Raw genomic sequence first — 27947 nt, 5'->3', positions numbered from 1 at the left:
CTCCCAGCTCTGCTTCCTACGGATGCAACCGGAGGTTTAAATTCTCCCTTGCTCCCACACTAAGCAGACGGCATGCACGGACGGACCATCCGATCTGAGACCCAGCTTCTCCGTCTACACCACAGCAACAGCACAAAAGCCATGCTGGCAGCTGTCTCCTTTCAGAATTCACTGGGACTGAATCTCCACATTCTTATCCTGATCAAATAGAGATTCTGAGTCAGCCCAAATGATTATTTTTTCTTTTTTTAAAGCACAACATGCTTTGACAATGTCAGAAGTGTTTCCATTTTCAGACCGTTTCAGAATACCTCTGTGTATTCTCTTGTTTGGCAGGAAACCAGGCGTCTCATATTGCATCAGTGATCCCAGACGATCAGCTACACAGATCAGCTCTTGGACCTCAGGCTTGTAGCTCTCAAAGTTCTGATGTAACACGTCTCTGGAAGAAATATCACGTACATGGTCAGGACTTTCACAACAGATGTCCTGCAATCGGGCTTTACCTGGAAAGCAGTCACTTCCTCCACCGGAAAACTAATCAAGAAACCTACAACCACAGATTCTTGACTTCAGTGCTGGGCACCCAACCACATACAAACTGAAAGACGGAATCTTCGTGAGTGTGTGCACATACAATTATCATCACACACTTGGAACACCGATAACTGGAGTGAGAATCAGAAGATACCTACGACCATTATTTAATCTTCCCCAGAATACATAAACTGCAGGGACTGTCTTTATCAACAAGCAACCAGATGTCTGCCCCATGTCCATCCCCTACCCCTGCCCCAAGTTCTATTACACCAAGTATACTTGGAAATGGCCTATGAGCCTAGTAGGACTTGCTTAGCTGCCAACCTCCTTGAAGTCTGCATAACAAAGTTTGCAGTTTTAAGTTAGAGGCTGTGCAGGGGTCCCAAGACCACTGTCGGGCTCAGTAATTTACTAGGAAGACTCACAGGACTGCACAGTCATCATTATGGCTGGTATTTATATCAGCAGAAGAACACAAGCACAATCATCAAAGGGGAAAAGCTCATGGGGTGAAGCCCAGAAGAAACCAGGCAGGAACCAGGTGGAAGCGTCCAAGGATCCGTTCCCAGGGAGACAACACAGGATTAAGCCCCCCGGGTGAAATGCCACAAACCACAGACACTCACAAGACATGGACTGCTCAGGGTTTCTATCAGGGGCTCATCATGTAAGCAGCCTCTAGCTGGTAAGTTCCTATATTCCAGACACCCAGAAGGAAAGTTGGTGTTTAGCACAGACCATGTTGTTTGTGCAAACAGCTTAGGTACAGCGAGCCACTCGTCAGTTCAGGGAACGGTGGGAAGCTCCTAAAACCTCAGTTCCCAGACATCACCTAGGGGCCAGCAGACTTCCAGAGACTGCAGTGAGGCCTGCCATGTTATTGCACTTCTGCACACAGATAATTCTCTAAAAAGGAGTGGCAGAGAATACATATAACCTCTTTGGCCAGCCTATTTGAATGCTTCTGATTATATAGTTAATTGATACACACAAAAGCATACAATCTCATTAACCCAACTTAAGAACTAGACCAATTGTCTATCTACTTGTATGCTACCGCCCCCATCCTACCCTGCCCCCCAGCGAGAGCTTACTTATCTTTAATTTTATGTTCATGATTCCTTTCTTTAAAAAAAAAAACAACAAAAGCCTAGGTTACAAATGTGTGTCCCTATACAATATATTCTATAGTTTTGCTCAAGAATTTTATGGGGAAAATGATAGGACATTGTAGTTTACTGACTCGCAGTTTTTGCTAAACTTTATTTTTTAGGATTAATCCACACACTCAGATGGGTTGTTGCTTATACTGTTGTACAGTCCCCCACTGTGGGCTGGTATCACTTTCATCCACTCTTCTGCTCTTGGACATTGGGATGATTCTCGGTTTTCCATCTGAACAAACACCGCCATCAGCAGTCTGGTACAGATCTCCTGTCAGACATGTGCACACGTACAAGTTCCTCTACCGAATTCACATGGCCGAAGTGTAAGACTGTACCATGTTCAGTTTTACAAGATAATGACAAACAGCTGGGCAGTGTGGTTATAGCAATTTCAACTCTCACCTGGCACGTATAAAAATCCTCCTTGGCCTGCACCACCCCCCCAGTCAATATTACTATTATCGGACTTTGTAATATCTGTTCATTCTTGCGAGTGAGAAATGGGGTCAGATGTACTTATCAACCAAATTTGCCATTCATCCTTTCCCTTATTCGTGTGTTTTACACAATTTTCTACTGGTTATTTGACTTTTACCTTTAATTTATAGACGTTTTTCATAAATTCTGGACATTAATTTTGGATAATCAGTTTCCAGGTTGCAAGTAGCTTTTCATTAACTCAGACTTAGCTATTCATGATTCATGGTGTCTCTTGTCAAACAGTAGTTCTTAGGTTCAATGTAGTCCAATTCGTTAGTCTTTCTAAAGTCTAAGCTTTGTGTGTCTAAAGAAATCCTTTTCTAGGGGCGCCTGGGTGTCTCAGAAGGTTAAGCGTCTGCCTTTGGCTCAGGTCCTGATCCCAGGGTCCTGGGACTGAGTCCTGCATCGGGCTCCCTGCTCAGCGGGGAGCCTGCTTCTCCCTCTCCCTTGCCACCCCCCTCTACTGTTCACGCTCTCTTTTGCTCATTCTCTCTCTCAAATAAATAAAATCTTAAAAAAATAAAATTTAATTTAATAGCTTTAAATCTATTAATATTAATACCTACATCAGGATTCTTATAGTGTTTCCCACATAGAACTTTTTCCATTCCTTTACTTTCAATTTTTGTGTTCTTATGCATTGTAAAAAGCATTTAACTGGATTTTAAAAACATTCCAATCCAACTATGTCTGCCTTTTGACATTTAGTCCCTTTATATTTATTGTCATTATTGATATATCTGGATTATTTCAACCTATTCTTATTTTTTTTCTTTTCATTTGTCCCACTTACTTCTAATGCCTCCCTTCCAGTCCTTTTTTATGCTTGATTTTAGATTTAATTTTTTTGCTTTTATTTTTCTACTAATATAGAAGCTGTATACTTTTAGTACTCACCCTAGATATTTTAAATATTTATGTAGAATTTAAAGCTTTAACATAATATTTAACCCATATTCCCTTACAATAATTAATTCTTGCTATCCCTCAGCTTATTTGTTATTGTGCCCAGTATAAAGCCCCCAAATAAGGTATTATTTTATATAGACAATGCTTATTTAGAGTTACCAATTTATCAAGCATACCATCTTTCTTTTCTCATTATTCCTTCTTTTATCTCAAATCTTGCCTGAGGTTAATTGCCTTTTTCTTCAATTACATACCTTAGAAGGTTTTTTAGTGAATGGCAAGTGGTGGTTAGTTCAGCTTTTTATTGTCTGAATATATATTTATTTGGTCTTTATTCATAAAAGATAGTTTTGTCAGCTACAGAATTCTAGGTTGAAAGTTATTTTGTTCTTTCAGCACTCTGAAGATAGTCCATCATCTTCTAGCTGCCATTCTGACGTTGAAAGGCTTATAGTCAGTCCAATTACTGACCTAATTAAGTAGGTGGTAAGATTTTTCTTTCTATTTAAAAATTTTTTCTCCTTATGGGCTCTTTTATTACTGATGATGTGTCTGGATATGGATTTCTTGCCATTTATCTTGCTTTTTAAAAAAAATCTGTAAATTTATGTTTCCTTAATTCTGGGAAATTGCTAGCCATTATGTCTTCAAAAATAGTCTCTCCTTCATTCTCTTCTCCCAAGATTTCATCTAACTATATGCTAGACATTTTTTATATCTTCCACATCTTCTCTCTCTCATGTTTTATAATACCTGGATTCTCTGTGCTACATTTGAGATGATTCCTAATGCTCTGCCTTCTAATTCTGCCATTTTCTCTCAGCTATGTCTAATTTGCTGTTTAGCTTATATACTGAATTCTTTATTTCAATGATTATATTTTCCATTCCCAGAGCCTCCAATTTATTTTTAACCTGCCTGGTAATTTTTAATAATCTCTTGTTTCTTGTTTGCTATTTCTTCAAACATTTCATTTGGAGTTAGAGAATGTATTCAATAATTCCAATATCTGAAGTCCTTGAGAGTCTAAGTCTGTTGTTTGTAATTTTTGTTGATTTTCACATATTGTTTTGGTCATCTTGGTTTTTGACTCTCATACTAACGATCTTGATCTGTGTGAATACTTACACCCCAAACTGGCACTACAGTCTTCCCAGGCAGGATCTGCATTTGCTCTTGTTGAAATCCTGTGAATGTGGTCCAAAATCCATCTTGCTTACGCCTCAAGGCATTCCACTGCAGCGGCTGTTCAATGCTCTCATCTCTAGGACACTTTCTTCCTTTCAAATGTACCTATCATGCGCCACTCTAGCCTGAATTTGTCCCTTGTTTTCTTTCTTTGTAGGGAGGAAGGGGATTGATCTTGGCAGATTTTTCTTAATTTTGAAGGCATTGCTCAACTCCCAGGGATTAATTTCTATCCTAGATCTAATCGTTTTATAATCAGCCCTTTAGTCATCATGCAGCAGTAGTCGGCCATCACTGTAATTTCAAACTTTTGGTTTTGAGTCATCTGTTTGTTTGAAAAGTAACGTGGTCATAGTAATGCATATCAACAACTGCCAATAACTACATTTCAAGTTTGAAGGTTGCATAAAATTAGCAGGGAAGATCAGGCCAGAAGGAAAGGGGATATCCAAAGTTAAGTTTCAATGTACCTAGGAAACTAAAAGAAATATCTACAGGCATACCAAATCCAAAGATAAATTCCCGAGAAACATGGACGGGAAGCCATTTGCTGAGCAAGAGTTACCACGACGAGCTGATAGCTCAGCCTGAAAAGCAAAAAAGGTCATTTTCATTTAAAGCACTTACTTTATGTGGGGCTGCAGCCCTGGCTGCTCCTCGTAGTCTTCTAGGAGGAAAGGCAGGTTTTTAGCCCAGTGGTCTTTAAAGCTTCCAGGCAGATCCACGTCAATGTTATATTCCGTAAGAGGAGTATCAAGGTGCGCATGAAGATATCGAGAATACTCTGCAGACAGGAGACGAGATCTGACACACCCACATATTGCCAAAGAAATCTTTTTTATTGCTGGTTGCCACACAAATACTTTGTAACAAACCATTAATTCCAAGAATTCCAAGAATTCTAAATGGAGACACCAAATTGTAGTAAGTCCCTATTACTATATGATACAGGGCAACTCAAAGTACCAGATCAGACATAAGCCAGTCAATCTGGGTCCACTTTGGCTAAGTTTTAATCCTCTTTCCATGAAGAGCACCAAAGTTCTCACTTTCCAGTTGCAGAGCCTGAGAATCCAAGTTCAGTGTCAGACAGAACCGGTTCTCTGTCAATTGATGTGAATCAACTATGTATATGATTTCATCAACCGACGAGTTGCTGCTTATCTCTAGAGAAGCAGTGCAGAAAAATGCCGGGATATGGAGTGGCCCTCCTTTAGTCTACGTGTTCTACTAAACCAGTCTGGGTGGCTCAGTCGGTTAAGCAACCAACTCCTGATTTTGGCTTAGGTCATGATCTCAGGGTGGTGAGATTGAGCCCTGTGTCAGGTTCCATGCTGGGCGTGAAGCTTGCTTGAGATTCTCTCTCCTTTTCCCTCTGCTCCCTCTCCCACTGCTCACGCTTGTGTACATACTCTTTCTCTCAAAAAAGACAAAAAAGTAAAAAACGTGGCCAGTGTGACCAAGAAATTACATTAAAAAAAATTTTTTTTACATTTTAAATTTTAATCTAATTAATCTAAATGTAAAAATTGATATTTGAGTGAATTGTTAGAAAACTTCAGTATGTTTGGAACAACTCACACATATGAATCTACTTTTTCAACTTTAAATTTCTTGAAACATGAGTTCAAATTAAGAATTTCCAATGAAAATTTAACAACCAAATTGAGAAGTAAATATAAAGATGTTCTGTAAGTATAAGATATACATCGGGTTTCAAAGACTTGGCACAAAAAATAATGTAAAATACCTAATGATATTAATGAATAGTGTTCTCATATTAATTATATGCTAAACTGATACTATGCATATACCAAGTCAAATCAAGTGTATTATTAAAGTTAATTCTCCATGTTTACTTTTACATTTCTCACGTGGCTACTAGAAACTTACAACTCCAGGGCTACTAATTTTTTACAGTTGGACAGTACTGATAGGAGATGGTTAATGATGACAAAGGGAAGAGCAGAAGTGGAAGTAAAGATTTGTGCTCTGTGTGAACAATAAAAAAATTATCGTGATGAGCACAGAGAATGTACAGAATTACTGACTCATTATATCATGTGCCTGAATCAAACATAACACTGAATGTTAATTGCACTTTAGTTAAAATATCCATTTGAAACAAAACAACAACTAAAAAAATTACCATTACGTATGGCAAAGAAAAGGTGAGACTCTGACAAACCAAAGACAGCTTAAAGATTGGCTTTCTTCCTCATCCCAAATGAATGTCTCCAAAGTATGTGAGAATTGTGAAATGAAGGAATGACAGATCAAAGATGCCAAGTTTACATTTAACAGTAAAAGCCTCAGAAAATGTTACTTTCCTCTGACTCTTAGGTCTCTAGACAAGATGTGATGAGAAACATCGATACCCAGATGACTGTCACTTTTAGCTCAGAATAGGTTTTTCTGACTCTAGTAAAATCTTTTTCACTTTAAAAAGAAAAAATATATAGGCAGTGGCAGACAAAGTACTGGGCCAGTCTTTAGGAGACAGGGGCCCAGGGATGCCTGGGTGGCTCAGTTGGTTAAGCATCCACCTTCCACCCAGGTCATGATCCCAAGGTCCTGGGATCGAGTCCCACATCAGGCTCCCTGCTCAGCAGAGAGCCTGCTTCTCCCTCTGCCTACTCCTCCCCCTGCTCATGCTCTCTCTCCCTCACTCTCTGGCAAATAAGCAAATAAAATGTTATAAAAAAATATTTTTTAAAAAAACAGAAGACAGGGGCCCTTATCCAGTCCAGGTACGGCTGCTAACCAAGGGCGGAGCTATGTTCAAGGTACCTCGTGTCTTCAAGACTCAGATGCCTCCTACGAATCCTCAGAGAAACAAGCAATATGATTTCTGCAGCTCTGAGCATTAAAATTCAATGACTGGGCCATTTCATGTCTTACCTCGGAGATATTTCACTTTCAGATACTCCGGGCTAGCCTTCTGGCCCGGGAGAGGATCATTCAGCATGACTTTAGTCTGTGCTTTTATGCCTTCATAGAACTGTCCCATGGCAACATGGCTGAGTCCTTTCATGTACTGGCACACCTCGTTGTAGGGCTCCAGCTGCAGGCACCGCTGCGAGGAAGGAGAAAAGGCTCTATTAGCATCAGTACAGGCGCCCATGACTTTTAAGTGCTTTATCCTTCAGTCTCGAGTTGGAAACGTTTTCCCTCCAGGCTAAAGCAGACCAAATACACGCTCCTATAGACGTGGCAATGGTTTTCTCCCTTTTTGTTCCTGCAGAAACACGATTCCTGGCCCTCCTCCCCATTCATCCCGCTCAAGGTCCTTCGCTTGTCACTGAGGCCCACCTTGAAGTTCTTCAGGGCTTCCTGCAGGCTCCCGTGGTGATAAAGCATCATCCCCCGGAGCTGCAGGGTCTGCACGTGGTTCTGGTTGAGCAGCAGGGCCTTCTGAAAGCTCTCGGTGGCAGCTTCGAAATTGCCCAGTTCTCTAGGTATTGGGCAACAGTGATGAGCACATTGCAGAGCATTTCAGTGAACACACGGAGTACGCTGGCTTCAGGATTATGGTCCCACATGTGAACCCGACCACACCTTGATGCGGATGTTCCCGTCTCCAGTTTGCCATTTTACGGCTCAGCTACATCCCACTTACTTTTCCTAAATGCTACCAGATTGTAGACACGCACAAAGCCCTGGGAAGTCTTTGGGGGATGAACTTACTGATTCCCAAAGACAAGCACCTATTCAAAATCTTTACCCCAATTCATGAGCTCCAATCCCTAAAAACCACGTGTAAATTTTCGTATTTGGATAAAACCATGCTTCTTCCTTGTGGGGGGAAAAACCATGTAGTTTACAATCATACATAGGTTCATCATTCTGAATCAAATTCAGAAGTTTATATTTTATTTTTTCTGTCACAGAAGTTAACTTCACTTAAAATATGGCAAATCGTTTCATAATTTAAAATTTAAAACCAAAGTCTACTTTAGAGTTGTGGTCATTTCAGAATAGAAATGATTACTACCAGCCTTCTTTTATGTATTACATGTTTACAAATAAAAAAATCACCTTCGAAATGTTCCATGTGTCAATTTTCTGTTAATAATGAACGTTCTTAAATAATATAACATTCACTTAAATTTCTACATTTTACTAATTACTCTGGGTGCTTTCAAATCTGTTTTCAGTGTGCGTCCCCAGCAATTCTGTGGGATAGTAAGGATAAAGGTTATCACTTAAACCCAAAACAAATCCAAAGACACTTTCCTCAAGTTAGTGTAAGAGGGCTTCTCCGGCTGCCGCCATCAGATAAATAAGCTCTTGGATTTGACCCTGGACCTCTGTCACTGTGTCTTTTCTAACTTTTACAGTAGCTTGCAAGGGAGAACCCCGAAACTCAGGGAAATCAAGGACATCCAAGTATAACATGGGCCAGCTAGAACTGGAACCACACCTCTTGACTCCCGAATCCCGAGCCCCTTCTTTCACGCCACACAATCTCCTTTTCAGGTCAGAGTGTAAAAATGTTTGAAAGTCAATACTGGTCAGGGTAATGCATGGAATCGGATGCCAGAGTCTAGGCACAACTTCTCAGTCCTGATAGAGATGCATCATAACTATCTCATAATCTATCCTGTTAGTGATAGGGATGCAGCATCATTTTCCAGCCTTCCATCTAGGATCTTCAAACAATCACAGTGATGTGGGAATCCAGCTTCCTTATTGCCTAGAAAGCAGCAGCAGCATCTGTGACTCAACAACGTATAAGGCCACTATTCAAAACGACCACCCTCGAAGAACTAACATTTTCTAGACCAATATATATGAAGAGAAGTTGTTTAAAGAGGTAATAATATTATGGAGAGGATGGTTGGGTGATGGACACTGGGGAGGATATGTGCTATGGTGACTGCTGTGAAGTGTGTAAGCCTGACGATTCACAGACCTGTACCCCTGGGGCAAATAATACATTCTATGTTAATAAAAAAAAAAAAGTTCACAATAAAGAAATAAAAGAGGGGAAGGGGTAACAATATGTATTATGATATCCTCTGACACAGTTCTTTCTGTATTACAGAGAACGTCTCAACAAGCTTGTAAGTGCTTATGTGATTCAGAATGACAATCTCTTTTGGTTAAGAAATGGAATGTCTTTTAAAATATCACTACGATGTGAGGCTCTCTTGTCCCCCCCACTGTACGCCCTACCTCCTATCCCGACTACTATTGCTTTTCTTACCTATAGGCCTGTCCCAGACTTTTATATGCATCAATAAAATCAACTTTCTGCTTCAAGGCTTCTTTGAAGGATTCAATAGCTTCCTGAAAAAAGGACATAGAAAATTATGTCATCGGCATAATTGTTGAAGTCGAGTTTCACTTAAATCACTAAAGGACTTAAAAATATAGTACACATGGTCTCAGAGTGATTTTTTTAAATACGAGGACTTCAAAAAAAAGACAGGTAGAGAGTATGAGGCAGGAGGACTTAATTTCAACAGTAAACAAAGGCATTGCTATGAATAATAACAGAGCCGTAGAAATATCTCCCTTCCAGATGGGAAAATGGCTTCTTACTACCTTTTTCATTAGGGCTTTGATTACTAATGATATCACCCTTGTGTCAAAATCATTTCTTTAATTAATAAAGGCCTTGCGAAATGAAAGTCAGCTTACTAACTGTGTGAAGTATAGTCTTAAGTGACCGTAACCAGCAGCCCTTAAAATGAACCAACAAAAGAGACAAAAAAGTAAGCCCAGCCTGACGTTGTTCATAAAAAAAGCAACAGGGCTCCCAGACTGACTGGGAATCAGGAGGATTCCCATGATCTACAGGAAAAAGAAAGAGCAAAAACAAATCAAACAGAAGCCTTGAGTTGGGGGCATCTGGGGCATAGCTCCTGCCGGCAGTGGAGAAGGGAGCACAGGTGCTGTGCTCTAGGGAGGAGCCCCTGGGACACACAGTGCAACTGGCTACTGTGGAAACCTCTGGAAACTGTTAATGAAATATACCGTTCTGCTTCACGATAATAGTCTTAAACTGTATTCAGTGTACTTTCCATTATGACTTGACTACTGTAATAAAAAATTATAAAGACATTTCACACATTTCCCAAGGAAAAGACGTGTCTTACTTAAGTCAGTGGCTACAAAGTTATCATGATCTCTAATGGCTTTGAAGAGAAAGGCTAAAATGTCTGTGTATTTCACAACTAATTAGATAATTCATAGCAAAAAAACTACGAGAGATGTCGTATGCCTTGCACATGGTAGGCACTCAATAAATATTTAATGATTTCATAGACACATAATCCTAATTCTTTTCCAAAAATCACCCATTCCCTGCTTCCTGATTTTCTCTGTAGGGGGAGCAGGGTCAGAGAGGCTGGCTTCCAAACTCTTCTAAGGCCACGATGGGGACAACCACCTACTCTTTAAGGAGTCCCACCGAACGTGTTCTGTTTGGTAGAAGGATGAGAACGGATAAATTTTATCACTTCTGAAATGAAGACTACTCCTCATTAGACTTCTGGCCCTGGCCTTTTCTTGGATCTTTTGGGAGCATTACAACTATATTTTAAATTCAACAAACATGTATTGAGCGCCTACTATGTGCCAGGGGCAGTGTGAGGGGGTAGAGGACACAAAGACGAGCAAGTCATTCTCTCTGGCCTCGAAGAACTCAGTCTAGTTAGAAAGCCAATTACTTAACCAGGTTATTAGAATACAAACTAAGAGCTACGATAGAGATATGAGTCAAAGTCTCGGGGAATAAAGAGAAAGGAAGAACTAACTGAGACGGGGACACCAGGAGAGGTTTCATGGAGGAAGTGGCGACTGAGCTGGATCGGGGAGGAGAAGGAGTTTGGTAAAGAAAAAAGAGGGCATCGTGGACAGGGGGGACAGTGGTGCAGTGGCAGGGTGCTCAGCAGTGGCGGGGAAGGCAGGAGTGGAGGAGAGGGAAAAGATGGGGCGCAGGCTGGTGTGGGGAGCTGGGGCCGGGGCGGTGGGTGTGGGGAGAAGGACCTCTGCCATGCTCCACAGTCGGGACATCACCTGCCAGTGGTGAGAACTGGGGGCTGTGAGTGGCTGTGGGACCTCACCAAACTGACTCTTTAGAGAAAATGCCACGAGCCACGACAGGGCAGACGGGTTGGACAGGGAAGGGAGCGGAGCCCCACGAGGAAGTGACTACAGAGGTCCACGCAGGAGATCATGGAAGCTCAAACTGAGACTCTGTCCCTGAAGACAGAAAAGGAGGGTCAAACTCCGGAAATATTCTTAAAGGCCAACAAAGAATCTGCTGGCTGTGGATATGGGGAATGAGGGAGAAGGAAGGGGAGAAGTTCAAAGCTGGGGAGCCTGGGTAGAAGGTGAGAGCATGAACGAACATAAGGAAGTAGGGGGGACAGCTGCGGGGCGGAGCGGGGCGGGGCGGGGGTGGGAGGAGGTCAGGAGTCCAGCCGGGGTGTGCCGAGTCTGGGGTGTTTGTGGACGTCTAGGAGAGATGCCCGGGAGACATCTGCTGCCCACTGCACTTACAGCATGCTGGGACGCCACAGTTCTTCAAAGTCTGATTTCTCTTCAGCTTTTAAGAGTCTTTGGTTTCGGGGTTCCTGTCTAATCACTGCACAGCTCTCTACCTCATTCTGCCAAAGAGGGGACATAGCAGAATCAAGATCTGAAGCCACTGGGAACAAAGACACTACGTTCGAATGAGTCAATGTCTAAGCACACGGACTGGCTGTGAGTTGATCTGCACCGCCAGCGGGAGCGCCGCCACCTTCATCTGCCACCGTCTTGGCTGGCAGCGGGCAGTAGTCCCTCACGCGTCCCGCATTTATTGCAACAAAGAGAACAGTCTTCCGGGACTCTCTAAGTGAAGGCTGACCCAAAAACAGGAGCTCAAGATACACAATGTTTGAAGTATCTTTACACCACAGATAAAAGTCTTCACTGTGTTTTCCCCAGGGAAATCCAAAACGTCTGCTGTATCTACCTGATCGGACAGTTGTGATATTTGTCATGGAATATCGCCTAAAAGATTTCTAATGTATTATACCGTAAAGTAAATAAACACATCACCCACTTAATTAATTTCTAAATTGATTTGGCCTAAAGAGACCAGCTTTAGGATACAAGGATAGCTCCAATTCATGGGTCCGTGTAATATGTTGTCTCTACGGTTAACAAGAGAAACTAAAGAGAGCTAAACTAAGTTCGTTAATTTAATGAAGGCATGTCACCACTGACTCAGTTTTCCAATCTGTGTAACTGGGACACCCTATGCTCCTTCTACACTTCACGGGGATGCCACTGGGATGAATGAGATAATACGTAAACTCTCTGACCACCTCGGACAGCAGATCTAGAAAAATGCAAAGAAAAAGTTCCCATCTATTCCACACGCTGATATTGTGTTTATGAGCACAGTGAGGAGGAGAAAGCACCAAATCATTTGGCGAGACCAGTTCACTGAGGGGCTTCTAGTGCTCGTGGAACAGAAGTACAAGGTCTGGGTTCTTATCCCATGGATTTGGAATAAACCAAACTGAGTGTCAGCCCTTGTCCGATGTGCAGTTAGCGTCTCTGTTACGGCTCTTTTCGGAAAGATTCTCATTTCAAAGTAACACAAAGAGCCCTCCCTACCCGCGTTCCTAAACCAGCTTTAGAGTCTACGGTGAAATTCTCTGTTTGCATTTGCTCACTTCAAAGAATATTTTTTTTACCTCTCAGTACTGATTGCTGGTATTTTTTTGCATTTCCAATCTTGTTCTCCTCCATGAGATATTCGAGGCAGAGACTTCAACTATAGTATTGTGATTGTGAACTTTTTAATTTAAGGCAACTGAGAGAACGTAAGAGGAATAGCGGGCAGATACAAAAGAAGCTGGAAAAGCCCATCTGGCAGCTGCGCAAAGCACATTTCAAATACCTGCTCTCAGTGCCTACAACCGCGGGTCTGAACCCGGGCAAGACAGGAAGAGCCTGGGTGCGGACCACCCTCCACAGACTCGCAGGAAGGACAGAAGGAAAGGAAACCTGCATGCAGTCCCCTCCAGTTTGGGTTTTAGCGGATGGGAATTATCTTTCTAGAGTCCGTGAAACTGAGATGAAATGAAACAAAATCTGTCATCACAGAGACCTGATCCATGCTCACAGCCCCTGCACACACACGATTTTACTGAATCCCCCCGCAAGCCCTTCCAGAGGTGGGGGGCAGAATCCTCTCTCCGCCACAGACGGAGGGGGAGGGGCTGAAAAGCTGAAGTCCTGTGGCCAGTGGCAGAGTTTGCAGGATGCAGGGTGGACGCTTGAGCCAAGGCCTTCCAGCTTCAAGTCCAAGGCTCTGTCCTTGAGATCATTTATTCCTCTCGGACTTACTGAGCACCTTCTACGGGACAGGCACAGCCCACAACACTGAGGGTTTACAACAGAGGCCTTTGGGAAGGTAAGCCGTCCCTGCCCTCCAAGAGTCTGCGCACGACCCCCGAGGAACTACTTTCCACAATCAAATGTGTGTCCTTCCTGCCAGGCGCTATTGAACTTCTACACAACTCTCAATGCTCCGGTGACGAACAACCCGTCTGGGAAGACTCTGTTGAGCTCCTGGTTAGCGGGAAGTGTTTCTCGCCTGCAGAGGCTGACTTTCGGGCCAGCCGGTTTTCAATCAGACGGGGATGGGACCTGCATTAGAGCTCTGACCTTGTGCGGGCCATGGGCACCGAGGACCAGAGATGGTCCTCCCTGTGAGGACCAGAGCTCCACTCTCGGCTCCTAGCCGGGTGTCTGCCCCAAGGCCAGGCTGCTGCACAATAGGTCCTCAGCACCCTCAGGGACCGACCAAGGGCAGGAGGCAGAGACAGGTTGGAAGGGACGTCGTCACCCCATATGTCAGTCGGCTTGGATGACCCCTTTCCTGCTTCCCTCAACCCCGTCCCAGCTAATAGCGGTCTCCAAGCGGCAGCAGCAACGTGCTTGCTGGAAAACTGTCTCCAGACCTGCTCCTGCAGCCCCCAGAACACTGCCAATGTCTCCCCATGGCCCTCTGTCCCTAACCTCTCCAGCCACTGGCGTGTCAGAACCCCCTTCCTAAGTGGCAGATGGGGTCTCGGTGATCTGCTTTCCCCCAAATCTAGATTTGTAGCTCCTCTGGGCCTACGAATTAAAGTCAAGGTGCTCTGCATATAGCACTGGAGACAGCTGAGGGCCTCCCCTTGGCCCACGGGCCCGCTCAGCAGCCTGTGCTCAAGCCTGACTATGCGCTACACCACAGCCTGGCTGCCTCCACGCTCTGTGCCAGCGCTTGTACTCTCCTCTCTGCCTGAAGCAGCTGCTGCCCCTAGTCCGCTCCGCCTGCAAGGCCCAGGACAAGGTGTACTTGTTCTCTGGAACCTTCTCTAATGCTGCAGTTTCAGTGAATCTGATCTCTGTTACCAAAGCACTTTCTTTGTTCATGCCACTTTTTTTTTAGTGTCTCTACCAAATGATAAATTATATGTGGAAGAAAACTTTGTAAACTGTATCCTTCCTCAGTGTCAAGTGTGATGAATTCTTTCTCCCTCTCACTAACCCTTTATCCTTTCTCCGCCTGCACCTTCCTCCAAGTACCTTCCACACAGTAGGAGCTCAATAAGTATGTAGAATCCAACTCCTTCCTAAAATAAACCGATTAGATAGACACATGAGTTGTCATTTTTAAAACACACCAAATGAAACCCACTAAGATCCTCCCACCCGCAGAGAAAAGCAGAATCATGATACTGTATACACAGTATACAACACTTTCACCTTCAAAAGTCCTCTGTGAAAGAAAGTTAGACCTTTGTATAGCATAGCTATAGGCTGGTTTTTGTTCAGTTCTAAGGACTGCTGAAAGTCTTCGTGGGCTGTTGCATAGTCCTACAAAAAGGAGAGTGGGGGAAAAAATAAAGTAGTATTCATTAGACATTCAGACATTTCTTACTTCTGACTGGTCGAGAAGAAAAAAAAAAAAACAATTCATTCTGTGCCCTTTTTGGCTTTAAAGGGAACATTTCATATCCACAAATATCCGTTGAATTCTTATCCTCTTTGTTGAAATAGTTGATCTCCTTAGGAAACTGAAGGGGAAAACCCCCCAAGCGTTTAATTTAAATAGACTTCTCTCGGGGTGCCTGGGTGGCTCAGTGGGTTAAGCCTCTGCCTTTGGCTCAGGTCATGATCCCAGGGTCCTGGGATCGAGCCCTGCATCGGGCTCTCTGCTCAGCCAGGAGCCTGCTTCTCCCTGCCCCCCTGCCTGCCTACTTGTGATCTCTCTCTCTCTCTGTCAAATTTAATAAATAAAATCTTTATAAAAAAATTTAAAAAATAGACTGTCTCAACTACAAAAAAGATTATTTGTAAAAAATAGTATTAAGGTTATAATCTGTTAGAGAAACTTGACAACTTATCGTTTCTGGTACTAACACCTTATTACACTGGACACTTGTACAATAATTATGCCATAGGTCAACCTTAAAATGTGTTATGCTGAGAATTTTTCAAACCTATTTTCTTGGGCAACAGGGAATTGTTACTAAAATGATGTAAACCCACTATTTACTAATTGTGACAACCATAAATATCATTATGATGATAAAAGAGAACCTTGCCAGATCTGGCCACTTTCACAGAGAAGCTCCAGTCTGGGAACCCACATTGGTTTTGGTTAAGGCTCTTGGGTGTGATACCCAAGGAAATTCAAACTGTGCTTTTCAGCTTAATAATCACGTCAAAAACATGAACATCTGTTTCTCTATGCTGACATTTGCAGAAAAAGCGGAAGTATAGTCAATGAACCAAATTTCTCTTCTCTTCTTTCTTTTCATCCCTCCGAGTCTAGAATTACTTACTGCTGACAGCTCAAGCAAGAAAATGTGTGCTCTTGGTACTTAACATTTCTCTACTCGGTTCAATTTCAGCTAAAGAAAGTGCTTTTTTAACTGTCTTGTATCACAAACATGTTATTATAAAGCCCCAAACCCAAATCTACTAAATAGCGGCTTTTGGAAGTAAATGGAAAAGTCCAGTCTTTATCACCACAAAAGGGAATGTGTCCAGGTCAAAACAACTTGCCTCTGATATGAAGTACAGTGTCCCCCGGTGTCTGTACAGCCGTGCTGAGGGCTGAAGCTGGATAGCTTTGGTGAGATCGTTCACTGCTTCATTAATTCGTCCCAGAGGGGACAGAATCTATAAATCCAAAAAGTGATTAGGGACGAAACCTTCCAGGGATCAACCCCAAAACTGCCAATGCGTCTGACTTCTCAATTCCACTTCACCACACTCCACTCACAGGATTACTTTCTTGGCCCACAAGGAACCTGACTCCACAGACTACACAGCAAGGTTCAAAGTCAACAGGCTGAGTGGCCCCTAGTCTGTCTAGCCGAGGGGGAGGCTGATGAACTAACCACGTAAATTGCTTTGTCACGGTTTCACATTCTGGGTTACAACAGATGTTGCTTTTTTTGAATTGGGAATTTTCTTTCCTCACCCCCTTTCAAAACAAAATTTAGCATTTCAAGGTTAATCTGAAAGATAACTTTGAACTACTAAAAGCAGAGAAATTGTTGGACACAGAGTGGAGTTCCCCATGGCCTTCGCCCTGCCCTCTGTGGTAGAAAGTGCTGGCGGACCATCTAAGATTCCAAGAGCCCCTTTCTGTTAACTCCCAGCTCATTGGTCACCATCTACAGAGCAAGCTTGCTTGGGAAGCCCTTGTGATCCAGCAATGAGCTCGTGCAGGTGACAATGACAACAGAGAAGACAGTTCAGAATGCAAAAGTACAGCAATAAGACATAAGAAGATCCAAAATGGGTATCAGTACTCATGCATTCAAGCTCAAGCATTTCACCCTGAGCGAATGTCCTGAAATTAGGCTGAATTTTGTTCTCATGATATAGTGATACAGGTCATTTCCATCAGGTTCTACTAGGTGGCTTCCTACTCTGCAGGAACTTAGGGCTGGCAAAAGAGACAGGATTCAGGAAGGCACATCAATAGTGGCAAGAATGGCAGCTCAGAAAAGGGAAAGAAGTGAATTAAAGAATATATAGCTCAGAATTCAAAAAGCATAGCAGTCGGGGGTTATATTTTGGAAGGAAGAACATCCCTACCTAGTTTATTAATTCCTAGGTATATAAATGAATTATCACACTCCAGCATAATAATTAACATGCATAATAATGACCCGAGTAACTAAAAAAAGGTTAAATTATGTTCATTAAATATAGACTTTCAGCAAGTAGGAAAGAGAAAGCACTCTCATTAAATGATTTCTGACATAAATAAATGATATACTATAATAAGCTGCAAAAATCACTCAGTACTGATATTATTGCCCAGTAATGCCAGAGAAGGGGAATATTATTATATATATTTAAGATCACCAAAAATTACTTTTTGGATTACTGATATTATTTTTGGGTACACAACTAGCTTTTTATTTGGCACACAAATCTTCTAAAGCTACTATATAAATCTTTCTATGCACACTTAAGTTCTTGCTTTAACATAATATTTTAATGTAACATCAGAGTAATGGAGGGAAAAAGCATCAGCACCCCCTCCCCACAGCAAATATCACCAAATTGGCCACCAAATGCTCACCTTAAATACCAACAAGGTTCTCGTGCAGTAACAAACAAATTACAATCACTTAACCCTTATGGTTGCAATCCAAAATAGAAAAGAGATAATGAACTATATCATTAATTGAGAAAGATTTTTATTCAGAAACCCAAATTCCCAATAAAACATAAAATTCACTTCAAGAAATGGAACTGTAGAGACTCTAACTTTGCGAATACAAACACCAAAAACACAGTTTTTAAATTACTAAAACATTTAGTTTTTTTCTTTAGTTCTGAGTTTTCTTCCCCTAAAAGGCGGAGGTGGGGGGTGGGGGGTTAATGTCATTTTTCCTTTAGTTGAACTATGGAATCCCATAAGGTCAGATGACTACGTCTTCTCCTGACTGGATACATTAGCAAATTCTAAAGCCCTTAGTATGGTTAAATGAACAGTAAAATGAAATCCTGTAGTTGACTATTAATTACGCAAACGGTAAGATGAACACATTTCATTTAAAAACATTAAAAGGAATGCGTCTCCACACCCCATTCTCCACCTTGTCCCCAAAGACCAGGGCTCTCATTGGCTCTAGCGGCACCTGCTCACGAGGCCTCTGCAGACACACCCACACCTGCCCCTGCCAGCACTCCCCCAGGCCCCCACAGGTACGCCTTTCTGTCCCTGAAGAAGCACCTCCTCTTCGTGTCTCCTGTCACAAATGTTACCTGGTATCTTCACCGCGTTACCTCTGTCTCCCCTTCAAGTCCTAAGTTCCCTCAAAGACCAGCTGTGGTCACCCTTACCTATCTACATCTCTATGCACATCTCACAAGAAGTATATGTAAGCGTAAACAAACACACGCACATGCATGCTCACACACATACGTGCACACTTCCAGTGGTTATGAATTTCATTTTGACCATACTGTCATAGAGTTTTGCTAAAATACGTCATATATACACATGGCAAACATGATGTGTGATATATTTTTCAGTGAACACTGACAGTGGCACATGTCATAACCACATATTTTTATACTAAATATTACTATTAAGCATTAAATTGGGAGTACCACCCAGCCCATAGTTTCTAGTAATTTCAACCATGTTTAAAGGCATTCAGTACCTATGGAGGAAAACACAATAGGTATCAGGGAGCTTTAAAATTTACAAGTAATAAGATAAAGGGGAAAAAAAATTCCGAGATTCTAGTCCAATAATGACAGAGGGAAAAAGAAAACCACACTCACTTCTGCTCGCTGTTCAAATACCTCTGGACGATCTGGTTCCAAGGTAATTACTCGGCTCAGTTCGAACAGAGCAAGCTCAGCGTTCTTAATGTCCTTGAAAAGGTATTAGCTCAGTATGAGATACACTGTTCCTCAAAACCAGGTTGAATAGTTTTTCTGAAAAAACTAATAATTTAGTCACGATATAACTACGTATTTAGAAATAAAAAGGAACTTCGCTTCTGTACAAAAGATCTGCTGGTTTAAGTAAGTTATATTATAAGTATTTAACTCACTCGAGTCTACCTGCCCATCAACAGCCCGTTAGACCTGGTCACATATCACAAGTTCCACTGCTGGTAGGACATTTTCTAAATTTAACCTATTTTAAAACCAAATCAATGAATTTCGAGGGATGAGGATATGGATGGACACCAGCATGCAGAACAATGCTGACCAGTGGAGGTGTGGGAGCAGCACAGGGCCGAGTCAGTGTTGACCAAAACCCCTAAGCCCACACACCTACACCTTAGCAAGTCTACATAAGTTCACTTTAAAATCTGCATGTTATTCTTATATTAAAAATAGGAGCATGTTACTTTTACATTAGAAACACATTAAAGATACAAGCAAATTTCATGTTGAGATATAATATTACAAATGAGAATTAGGAAGCATCTTATCTCTGACCTTTAGTAGGTCAACTTCTGTCATTTACTGATGTTCTCACTTCCTACCACCTCTGTTATCCCCAAATCTGAGCTTGTTCTCAGTCCTCTATGTCTCAGAATTATACAAATACTATATAAAATCTCTCCAATAGGCCAGAACCTGATTAGTAGAATTTTTTTAAATTGGCGAAGACACAAAAGTGATGTTTCTTTCTCAATCATCATTTTATTTGAACATTTCTAATACACAGTAAGACAACAGAAAAGTTCATGTATAATGTTCTAGACTGTAAATATGGAGATCTGAATCTTAAACTATTTTATTATTTACTACATAATCTCAGGGAATCTTCCTTTTTATACCACGGTACCTTATTGAGTAAAATATATTTATTATATTGGGGCACCTGGGTGGCTCAGTCAGGTGAGTGGTTGCCTTCTGCTCAGGTCATGAACCCAGGGTCCCGGGAAGAGCCCACCATTGGGCTCCCTGTTCAGCGGGGAGTCTGCTTCTCCCTCCATCTCCCTACCCACTTATGTGCTCTCTCTCTCTCAAGTAAATAAAATCTTTTAAAATATAAATTTATTATAACCTTTCCCCCATATTCCCCCAGAGAAATAAGGAGATGTAGGCTACAACAATATACTTATCTGGCCAGGGTAAGTATCATATATGATAAGAAATAAAAATAAATTTTACCAAAAAAAAAAAAAAACCTTTTGTTCTTTTATTCGACCTTTAAAAATTGTGAAAGAAACAAAATTGTAAGTCTTACTGCGCTATAGATGCTAGACTCCATTTTTACCAATTAATATTTCTTAGATATTCAGTCAAAGTCTCACCCTTTCCTCAGTCTAGGTCCAGCTCATCACCAAATAAAGTTTAGGCTGGCAAAGGCTGTCCTTTTGGGAGTAGAAAGTATGGCGAGACTGACTTCCAGAAGCCTTGGATAGAGATCGCAAGTCCCACCCCCCACCCTTCCTAGCTATGGGATCCTGAGTACATTGTCTCCTGCCATTTTCTCATCTGGGAACTGGCGTGACACCACTTCATGTCCATCAGAGCTCAATGAACAGGGAGTGGTTCTGTCGGAACCCTGGTCCGGGTCAGGTCATGGAGGCACTATGGCAAACGGAGCTATTCCATACTCACATGTAGTCCCTTCTTTCCATAGGCTATCCCTCGGCCATAAATTGCACTAACCAGATCAGGCTCCTCCTAAGTCAGACCAAAACAGAAACACGTCAAAAACTATAAACAAAACAAAACAAAACAAAAAAATCAGTTTCTGCTTAAAGCACGTTAATGCCCCAAGTGACAAGCTCTACTTTACGCTGCCACCACACATACGTGGACATGCACAGTCCCCAACCAGAAGATGTGTTCTTGAAGGTCATTTGCATGAGACACGTAATAAGAGTTTTGCACTGAAAAAATAATACAGAGAACCAATATTAGGGAGCCCTGCATTAGCTTCTGTCACATGGCCATCTCATCTAAAATGCAATCCTCCCCAATCGGAGAAAGACCACTATCATATGATCTCCTTGATATGAGGAAGTAGAGATGCAACGTGGGGGTTTGGGGGGTGGGAAAAGAATAAATGAAACAAAATGGGATCGGGAGGGAGACAAACCATAAGAGACTCTTAATCTCACAAAACAAACTGAGGGTTGCTGGGGGGAGGTGGGGAGGGAGAGGGTGGTAGGGTGTTGGACACTGGGGAGGGCATGTGCTATGGTGAGTACTGTGAAGTGTGTAAGCCTGGTGATTCACAGACCTGTACCCCTGGGGCTAATAATATATTATATGTTTATAAAAAATTTAAAATTTTTTAAAAAAATGCAATCCTTCCAAAAACTCTATGACCAGCAGCATCTGAGATCATGTCTCACAGGGGAAACGGAGGCTCAAGGAAGGAAGTAAGGAGTGAAGTGCTAGGTAGTGCCTCTTCCTGGTTTGTCCCCTTCCCAGTCATGAAATAATCTGAAAAGGGAAGAACCTCTCAGTGCCTGCCCCATTGAGCAACAAGAAAGACGTCCATTCCAGTCTGTTTACACTGTGCGTCAGAACAGGAATTAGACCCTTCCTGCAGACTGCCCCAGATGGACTAGACGAAATCGCCCTCTGGCCCAAGGACGGGGTCCGCTGCCCCGCCACTACCTCCCCTAACAGGTGGTATGAGCCGTCCCTCCTCCTGAGGGAGATGCCTCTCCTCTACATTTAGCCTCTGCAATTTCTACCGCTTCTCTGAAGCCTTCCCCTATATTTAAGAAAAAAAGACTGAGCAGCCTCTGGCTATACATTCGGGGGTAAAACTCCTGACACTGCTAAGGAATCTAACAGAACAGGGGCACTGGGGTGGCTCAGTCAGGTAAGTGTCTGCCTTCGGCTCAGATCGTGATCCCTGGATCCTGGGACAGAGTCCAACATTGGGCTCCCGCTCCACGGGAAGGTTGCTTCTCCCTCTGCTTATGCATAGGCATGCAGGCAAAAATAAATAAAATCTTAAAAAAAAAACAACAATAAGAAAAGAGACTCTCATAGAACAGTACCAGATGAGGCATTTTATAGACTAATCAATCTACCATTAAGTTGCAAATCTGAGAGATGGAGTCTGCCCACACTGCAGAAAAAGACACATCAACCTCAATGATGAGTGGATAAGACGGAATAGAGGAGAAGATGCCATATACTGGAAAACAAAAGACTAAACAGAATCCAGTACACCTGTAGCAAGGGGCAGACGGATGCATCACTGGCCCCAGCCTGGCCAGCAGACCAGCCCATCATGTACAAAAATTGGAAAAATTCAAGTAAGCAATTACAGATCTCTAACTTTTCTTGAAAAATCCAAATATGCAACAAAGATAAGCCCATATTTTTGCATTCTTGAATGAAAAAAGAAAAAACAACTAGAGCTAAGTACTGGCTGCCTCCTTAGATGAGGGGTGTGCATTCATCTGCGTACCGGAAGCCCACCCGTCACCCATCACCTCTAGGTCATGGCAATGTACTTTGCTCATTTCGGTCACTGCCCTGGCCCTACACAGTTCTCTTCAGAGTTGTGATCTAGAACTTACACATGATTGGTATAAAAGGCTCCATGCTATTCACTAAGTAGAAAAAAGCACAAGCTAATAGAACTACAGAGGAACAGCAATTTTATGAATAATACTTATACATGATTGTGTGGGTGAGTACATATACATAAAAAAGGGCTTTAAAACACTAACGGTAATTTTCTGTTGGGAGTGAGATTGCTAGATGTGTTCCCATTCTACTCACTACACTGCTGTATGCCTTTTCATGGCTTAAAACAAACATGCATACATTCGTAATCAGAAAAAAGATGTTTTAAGTAATACACACCATATAAAAGAAATTGTTAGCACAAATAAAAATTTTATCCAAATAAGTAGTTGGAATATTTATTATAAATTACAGAAAATTTAGAAAATGAAGAAAAGCACAAAAAAGAAGGTAAAGGGCAACTAATCATTCTGCCACACAGAGATAACACTTAAAAACATTTTAAATATCCTTCCTGGCTTGGGAAAAAAAAAAGGCAGAGGATGTCGTTTGGAAGGAGAGGGATACGGGTACAGAGGGAGAGGAGGAGCAGGAAAAACAGCGACCCGATCACAAAATAAAGTGAAGACTGACTTCATGTGTTTCCACAGCAGTAGCACCTGCCAGGAGACAGAAGAGTGCCCAGAAGCCCCTCGTCCAGGTTGGGGCAGGGGGCAGTGAGCCCACATGGAAGACATTCTCTAGTGAGGGGAACACCTCCTCTCAAATTTGTAACGTCTCAAAATAGACTACCTAAGAAGCTTTCCTCCTAAAACAAAAAAAAATTTATGATGACCAAGGGGTATATCGGGAAAAAGTGTACCTAACAAACCTAAATAAACAGTTCTTCTACTGAAGGGGCATCTACATACACCCCATGGCCAGAGCCAGCCACTAGGTGAGGGAGGGTCATCCTCATCTCCCCATCGACATGCCTACTCAGGAGATCCCAGCAGTCTCAATGCACCTGCTGCCTCTCCCCCTCCCAATGCACTGCCCTATTGGACTCCTCCCTCACCCACTTACACTACTGCAACCATCTTAACCACGTTCCTGTTCCTCCCGTCCAGTCTCCAGACCCACACTAAGAGTCACCTAACAATGATGTTCGATCAAGTCACCCTGGATGAATTATTCCTTGGCTCTGCAACACCTCCAACAGCCCCATTCAAACACGTTTTTACTCTAACCCACGGTAAAACTCATTTTACGTTGTAACCCAGTACACACACATATATATGTACATAATGCACGCACACACACACACATCAGGAGCACTAAGTCAAACCTAGTCTTACTATTTACACTGCAGCCTATTTTCTATTCTAGTGTATTTCACTTTTTGAAAAGCACTAGTCTTCACTTGCCAATCAATTTCAGCCCCTACTAAAAAGGTTGCAACTCACAATTGGAAAAACAATGAGGTTACATCTAAATGCTTTTGTAGAAAATACTGATCATTTTCCTGCCTTACGGTTGTATCTCATCTCCTTCCACTTTCCACCCATACTTCATACTCTAGAAATCAGCACTACTTCACAGCTCTCTGGACACAACATGCTCTCCCTGGCTCGGGGCACAGCCCACCTGCCTAGAATATCCACCTGCAGCCTCAGCTCCAACACTACCTCTCCTCTGACTCCTTCCAGACTCTCCTGAAAGGTAAATAGGCCTCAGTTCCTAGGTAAATAGGCCTCGGTTCCTCGGTTCCTAATGTCTGTATGTTGTACAGACATTAGTCACTCAGTCAACAAATATTTACTTAGGGTCAGTTATTACCATGTCCGGTTCCACATGCTAGAAATACTATAGTAAGCAAAAACAAGACAGAAGGCAAGACTCTTGTCTTTTTGGAGCACAGCCAGAGAATCACAAATACAAATGCAAAGTTAACATCTGCAGTAAGTGCTGTAGTGGTAAATGGTACCTTTGGAAAATGGCATGAAGATTAGACACAGTTAGGAGGGCTTCCCTGAGAAGTACCGGGCTCAACTGTGTCGGGGGTGAGGGAAGCTCAGAGCAGCTGGTCCAGGCAGAGGCGGCCCAAGACAAACAGGGAGCATAGGATCTGCCCCAAGACAAGGCTGAAGAGGTAGGCAGGGACCTTAGTAAGGACTTTACTCTTTAACCTAAAAGCAACAGCAAGGTGTGTGTGTGTTTCAAGTGCCCGTGAATGGATGGCGTGCATGTATGCAAAGGGTATGAAGTGATGAGGCAGTTAAGAGGGCTGTGCCAGTCACCTGGCAGCTAGCAGTGGCCTGGCTGGGGTTTGAACCAAGCCAGGAGAAGTGGATGGACGTCAGGGGTACTTGGAAGGTGTCCGGATAGAGGGGATGCTGAAGGAAGCAGCATACAGATGTGCGGAGCAGGGGGACTCATGCACGCCGCGGAGAGCGTGCCACCCACTGAGGTGGGCAACTCTGGAGCCGGACTAGGATCCTCTCTCACTTATGGTCGGGGTGTGCAGGGATCCGGGGAGGGCACGCAGTTGAGTTGGAACCTCTTAATGGCTAGAATTCCATTAAGGTAGTTCTCTTATTATTCGTTATTTTGCATTTGTACTCTTGTCACCCACGGGCACACAATATTGAGGCAATGTCTTGTCATGTTTGGCTCTGCGGCCTCCAGCACAGTGCCTGACACGTGAAGTGTCATATATAACAGTTCCTAGTCAGCCACAGACAAGGGCCATTTCCAAGGTGACTGAGGAGATCTCGATGCATGTTAAAGCCTGTCAGATTGAAGTCAGCTCAGCCTGGCCTGCCCTTCTCACAGGAGAAGCAAGCAGACGACCTGGACAGAAACGACGGGGTAGTTATTGGTGAAGAGCCAGATCCGGGCTTCCGGAAGGCAAAGGTGTATGACGGTGTGCCCCAGGGGTGCCTTCCCTTTGCTGGACAAAATGTTAAACCTTTAGGAAACAGCCATTCACAACTTTGCAACAGTCAAAATATCTGAACACTGACAACTTCCTGTGCTCAGCCATCATCATTTCAGCTCGGGGGGTTCTACGTGTGGCCCCCTCCCGGCCGAGAGCCTACCATGACCCTATAGTGGCCTCCTGATCCCCCCGACGTGGTCTCATCATGACCACAGCAGCGCCTTTCCATTCCGCCAGTGACAGATAACAAGTCGCATCAACCAGGAAAAGAAATAAAATCTATTATTTAACAACAACAGTAAATGATACGTCCTATGCTGTTGAAAAAAAGTTCTCAAAAGAAAGAATAAATGGAATAAGAAAACCTAAATCAGAGAAAGATCTGTAAAGGATTGCTGTGGTTGTTATCTCAGTCATAATCTAGTGATAAGGGTTCCTAAATGTAGATGGTGGATTTTATTACTTTCCTTGATTGATACAGCTTTATTACTTTATTTTATCTGTCATCGGCTTTGGATGTTAACAAGAAGTCAAAACTCTTTATGAAATGTCATAATGAACTATACTTTCAAATAAAATCCAGTGTCTATTTCTAAAAGCAAATTGGGCTCGGAATATCCATTTTTCAAAAATACTTTTTGAGTATATACATCTAACAATATTTACATTTTATCAAGTGTTCAGAAATTTTTCAATATTATAATTTTATCTTTTTTTAGTGTTCCAAGATTCATTGTTTATGCACCACAACCAGTGCTCAGAATTTTAAATGATTTAAATGAAAACTAGTATTTTAATCTTCCAATCTTACCTACTTTATGCAAATGCAAAATCATGGTATAATACAACAGTTACCTTATTGGAGTCATGTCCATTAGATGTCTCATTTCCCAAGACATCGATCTTTTTACATTCAAAAAGGTCTCATTTACTGTCCTCATTATACCATTTACACAGTGACTTAAATTTTACAAATATTTATTTTTCGACCAGCAAGGCTGGCTTTTTGATTAAAATTCAAAAGTCACAGAATCGAAGACAAATGAACTCAAGCGAGCCCCTGCACAGCGCTGGCAATGAGGAGTCAGGTTTGCCCAACTGGCAGACCCACGCACCTAATTACAAGAAGGATGTTTACAGTTCGTATGCAGAGGCAAGTTCACATTTTGTCTGCTGATGTAAAATAATAAACAAACACTTTTATGAATTCAGTTCTACCCAAATCAGATGAGCTCAAGTTCCCACAATTAATAACAAAGGCCTCAGTCGATTTTTGCACCACTAATGTTACCAAGCCCTGCCTGGGGACCAAAGCAGCATGGCAGCTGGGGAATGTCCCGCTTTCCCAGAGCACCATCGTCACTGCACGGACACCGGAGGAAGGACAGTGATGTATAGACAACACGAATGCACAAGCTTTTCAATCACAAGTTTTCAGTGCAGTCTGACACATCTATTACGCTTGAAGCTGTGCTCAGTGAGAAACCCTGAGGAGCATTTCTGTTTCCTTTATACATGTACCACATATCCCGTAGTTAAATAACTACTCAAACACAGCTCACAACAGCAGAGACCGGGGATATATCGTCTGAGTTTGCTCCTCGTGGTACAGCTAAGACAAAAGGAAGGTTTCAGAGCTTTACAGCAGAAGGTCATTCTGGAATTCTAGGCAGCCCTCACGCACAGATCCCAATGTCACACTAAATGATGTTGTAAAAATGGTGACTCTAATACAAGCCAAGCCCTCATGGTCCCATGAGGTATGCTGCGGCATACTGGAGTTCCTGGGCTGTCCGAAAGAGAAGTTTTATCAAGCATATGTGAACTCAAAAACCCTGAAAAGTTTGTGTACCAGGGGCTGCCACTGCAGAGCTGCTAGAGACCACCGGCTAGCTTACAGATCGAGAGTATCAGCAGGTGTGTGGGCCCCACAAGCAACAGGAGGACACCCGGTGGCGGCAGGCTCTGCAGTGGTACTTGGGCCAGTCCTAGGACAAAGAGGGCAAGGCTGCAGGGTGATAGCAAACTGCTCTCCTGAACCTGGGCCATGGAAAAGCAATGCTGGGACAACAACCTATGTCATTACCGCAAGAAAGAGTTCCACTGCATTTGCCCGTGAAAGAAAAGGAAGCGCAGTCAGATGTAAAGAAGTCTCGTGCTTTTGAAATATAACCTGAAGAGACTGACTTCTGCAAAATCTGATTCATGGTACGAAAAGGAGTTTTGGTCAACTGGGGAAAGAA

At 42.6% G+C, this 27947-nt stretch overlaps 1 protein-coding gene across 5 annotated transcripts in view; it reads right to left on the bottom strand.

Moving 5' to 3' along the window:
• TTC13 (tetratricopeptide repeat domain 13) overlaps positions 1-27947 on the bottom strand; it is a 75545-nt gene that overhangs the window by 20150 nt on the left and 27448 nt on the right. For 3 of the 5 annotated variants that reach the window (XM_059397340.1, XM_059397341.1, XM_059397344.1), the window contains exons 5-13: positions 20904-20969; positions 19101-19193; positions 16350-16466; positions 15045-15155; positions 9493-9575; positions 7596-7737; positions 7185-7359; positions 4911-5067; positions 312-442 (exon numbers count right to left, since the gene is read on the bottom strand). In XM_059397340.1, the coding sequence (XP_059253323.1) occupies positions 312-442; positions 4911-5067; positions 7185-7359; positions 7596-7737; positions 9493-9575; positions 15045-15155; positions 16350-16466; positions 19101-19193; positions 20904-20969 (1075 nt within the window). The remainder of the gene's footprint in view (positions 1-311; positions 443-4910; positions 5068-7184; positions 7360-7595; positions 7738-9492; positions 9576-15044; positions 15156-16349; positions 16467-19100; positions 19194-20903; positions 20970-27947) is intronic. The other 2 variants (XM_059397343.1, XM_059397342.1) reach the window with 1 other exon arrangement.

This window comes from Mustela nigripes, chromosome 4 (genome assembly GCF_022355385.1).
Source record: "Mustela nigripes isolate SB6536 chromosome 4, MUSNIG.SB6536, whole genome shotgun sequence".
In the NCBI taxonomy this organism is placed as follows: Eukaryota; Metazoa; Chordata; class Mammalia; order Carnivora; family Mustelidae; genus Mustela; species Mustela nigripes.
This window is presented reverse-complemented; position numbering and strand designations above follow the sequence as displayed.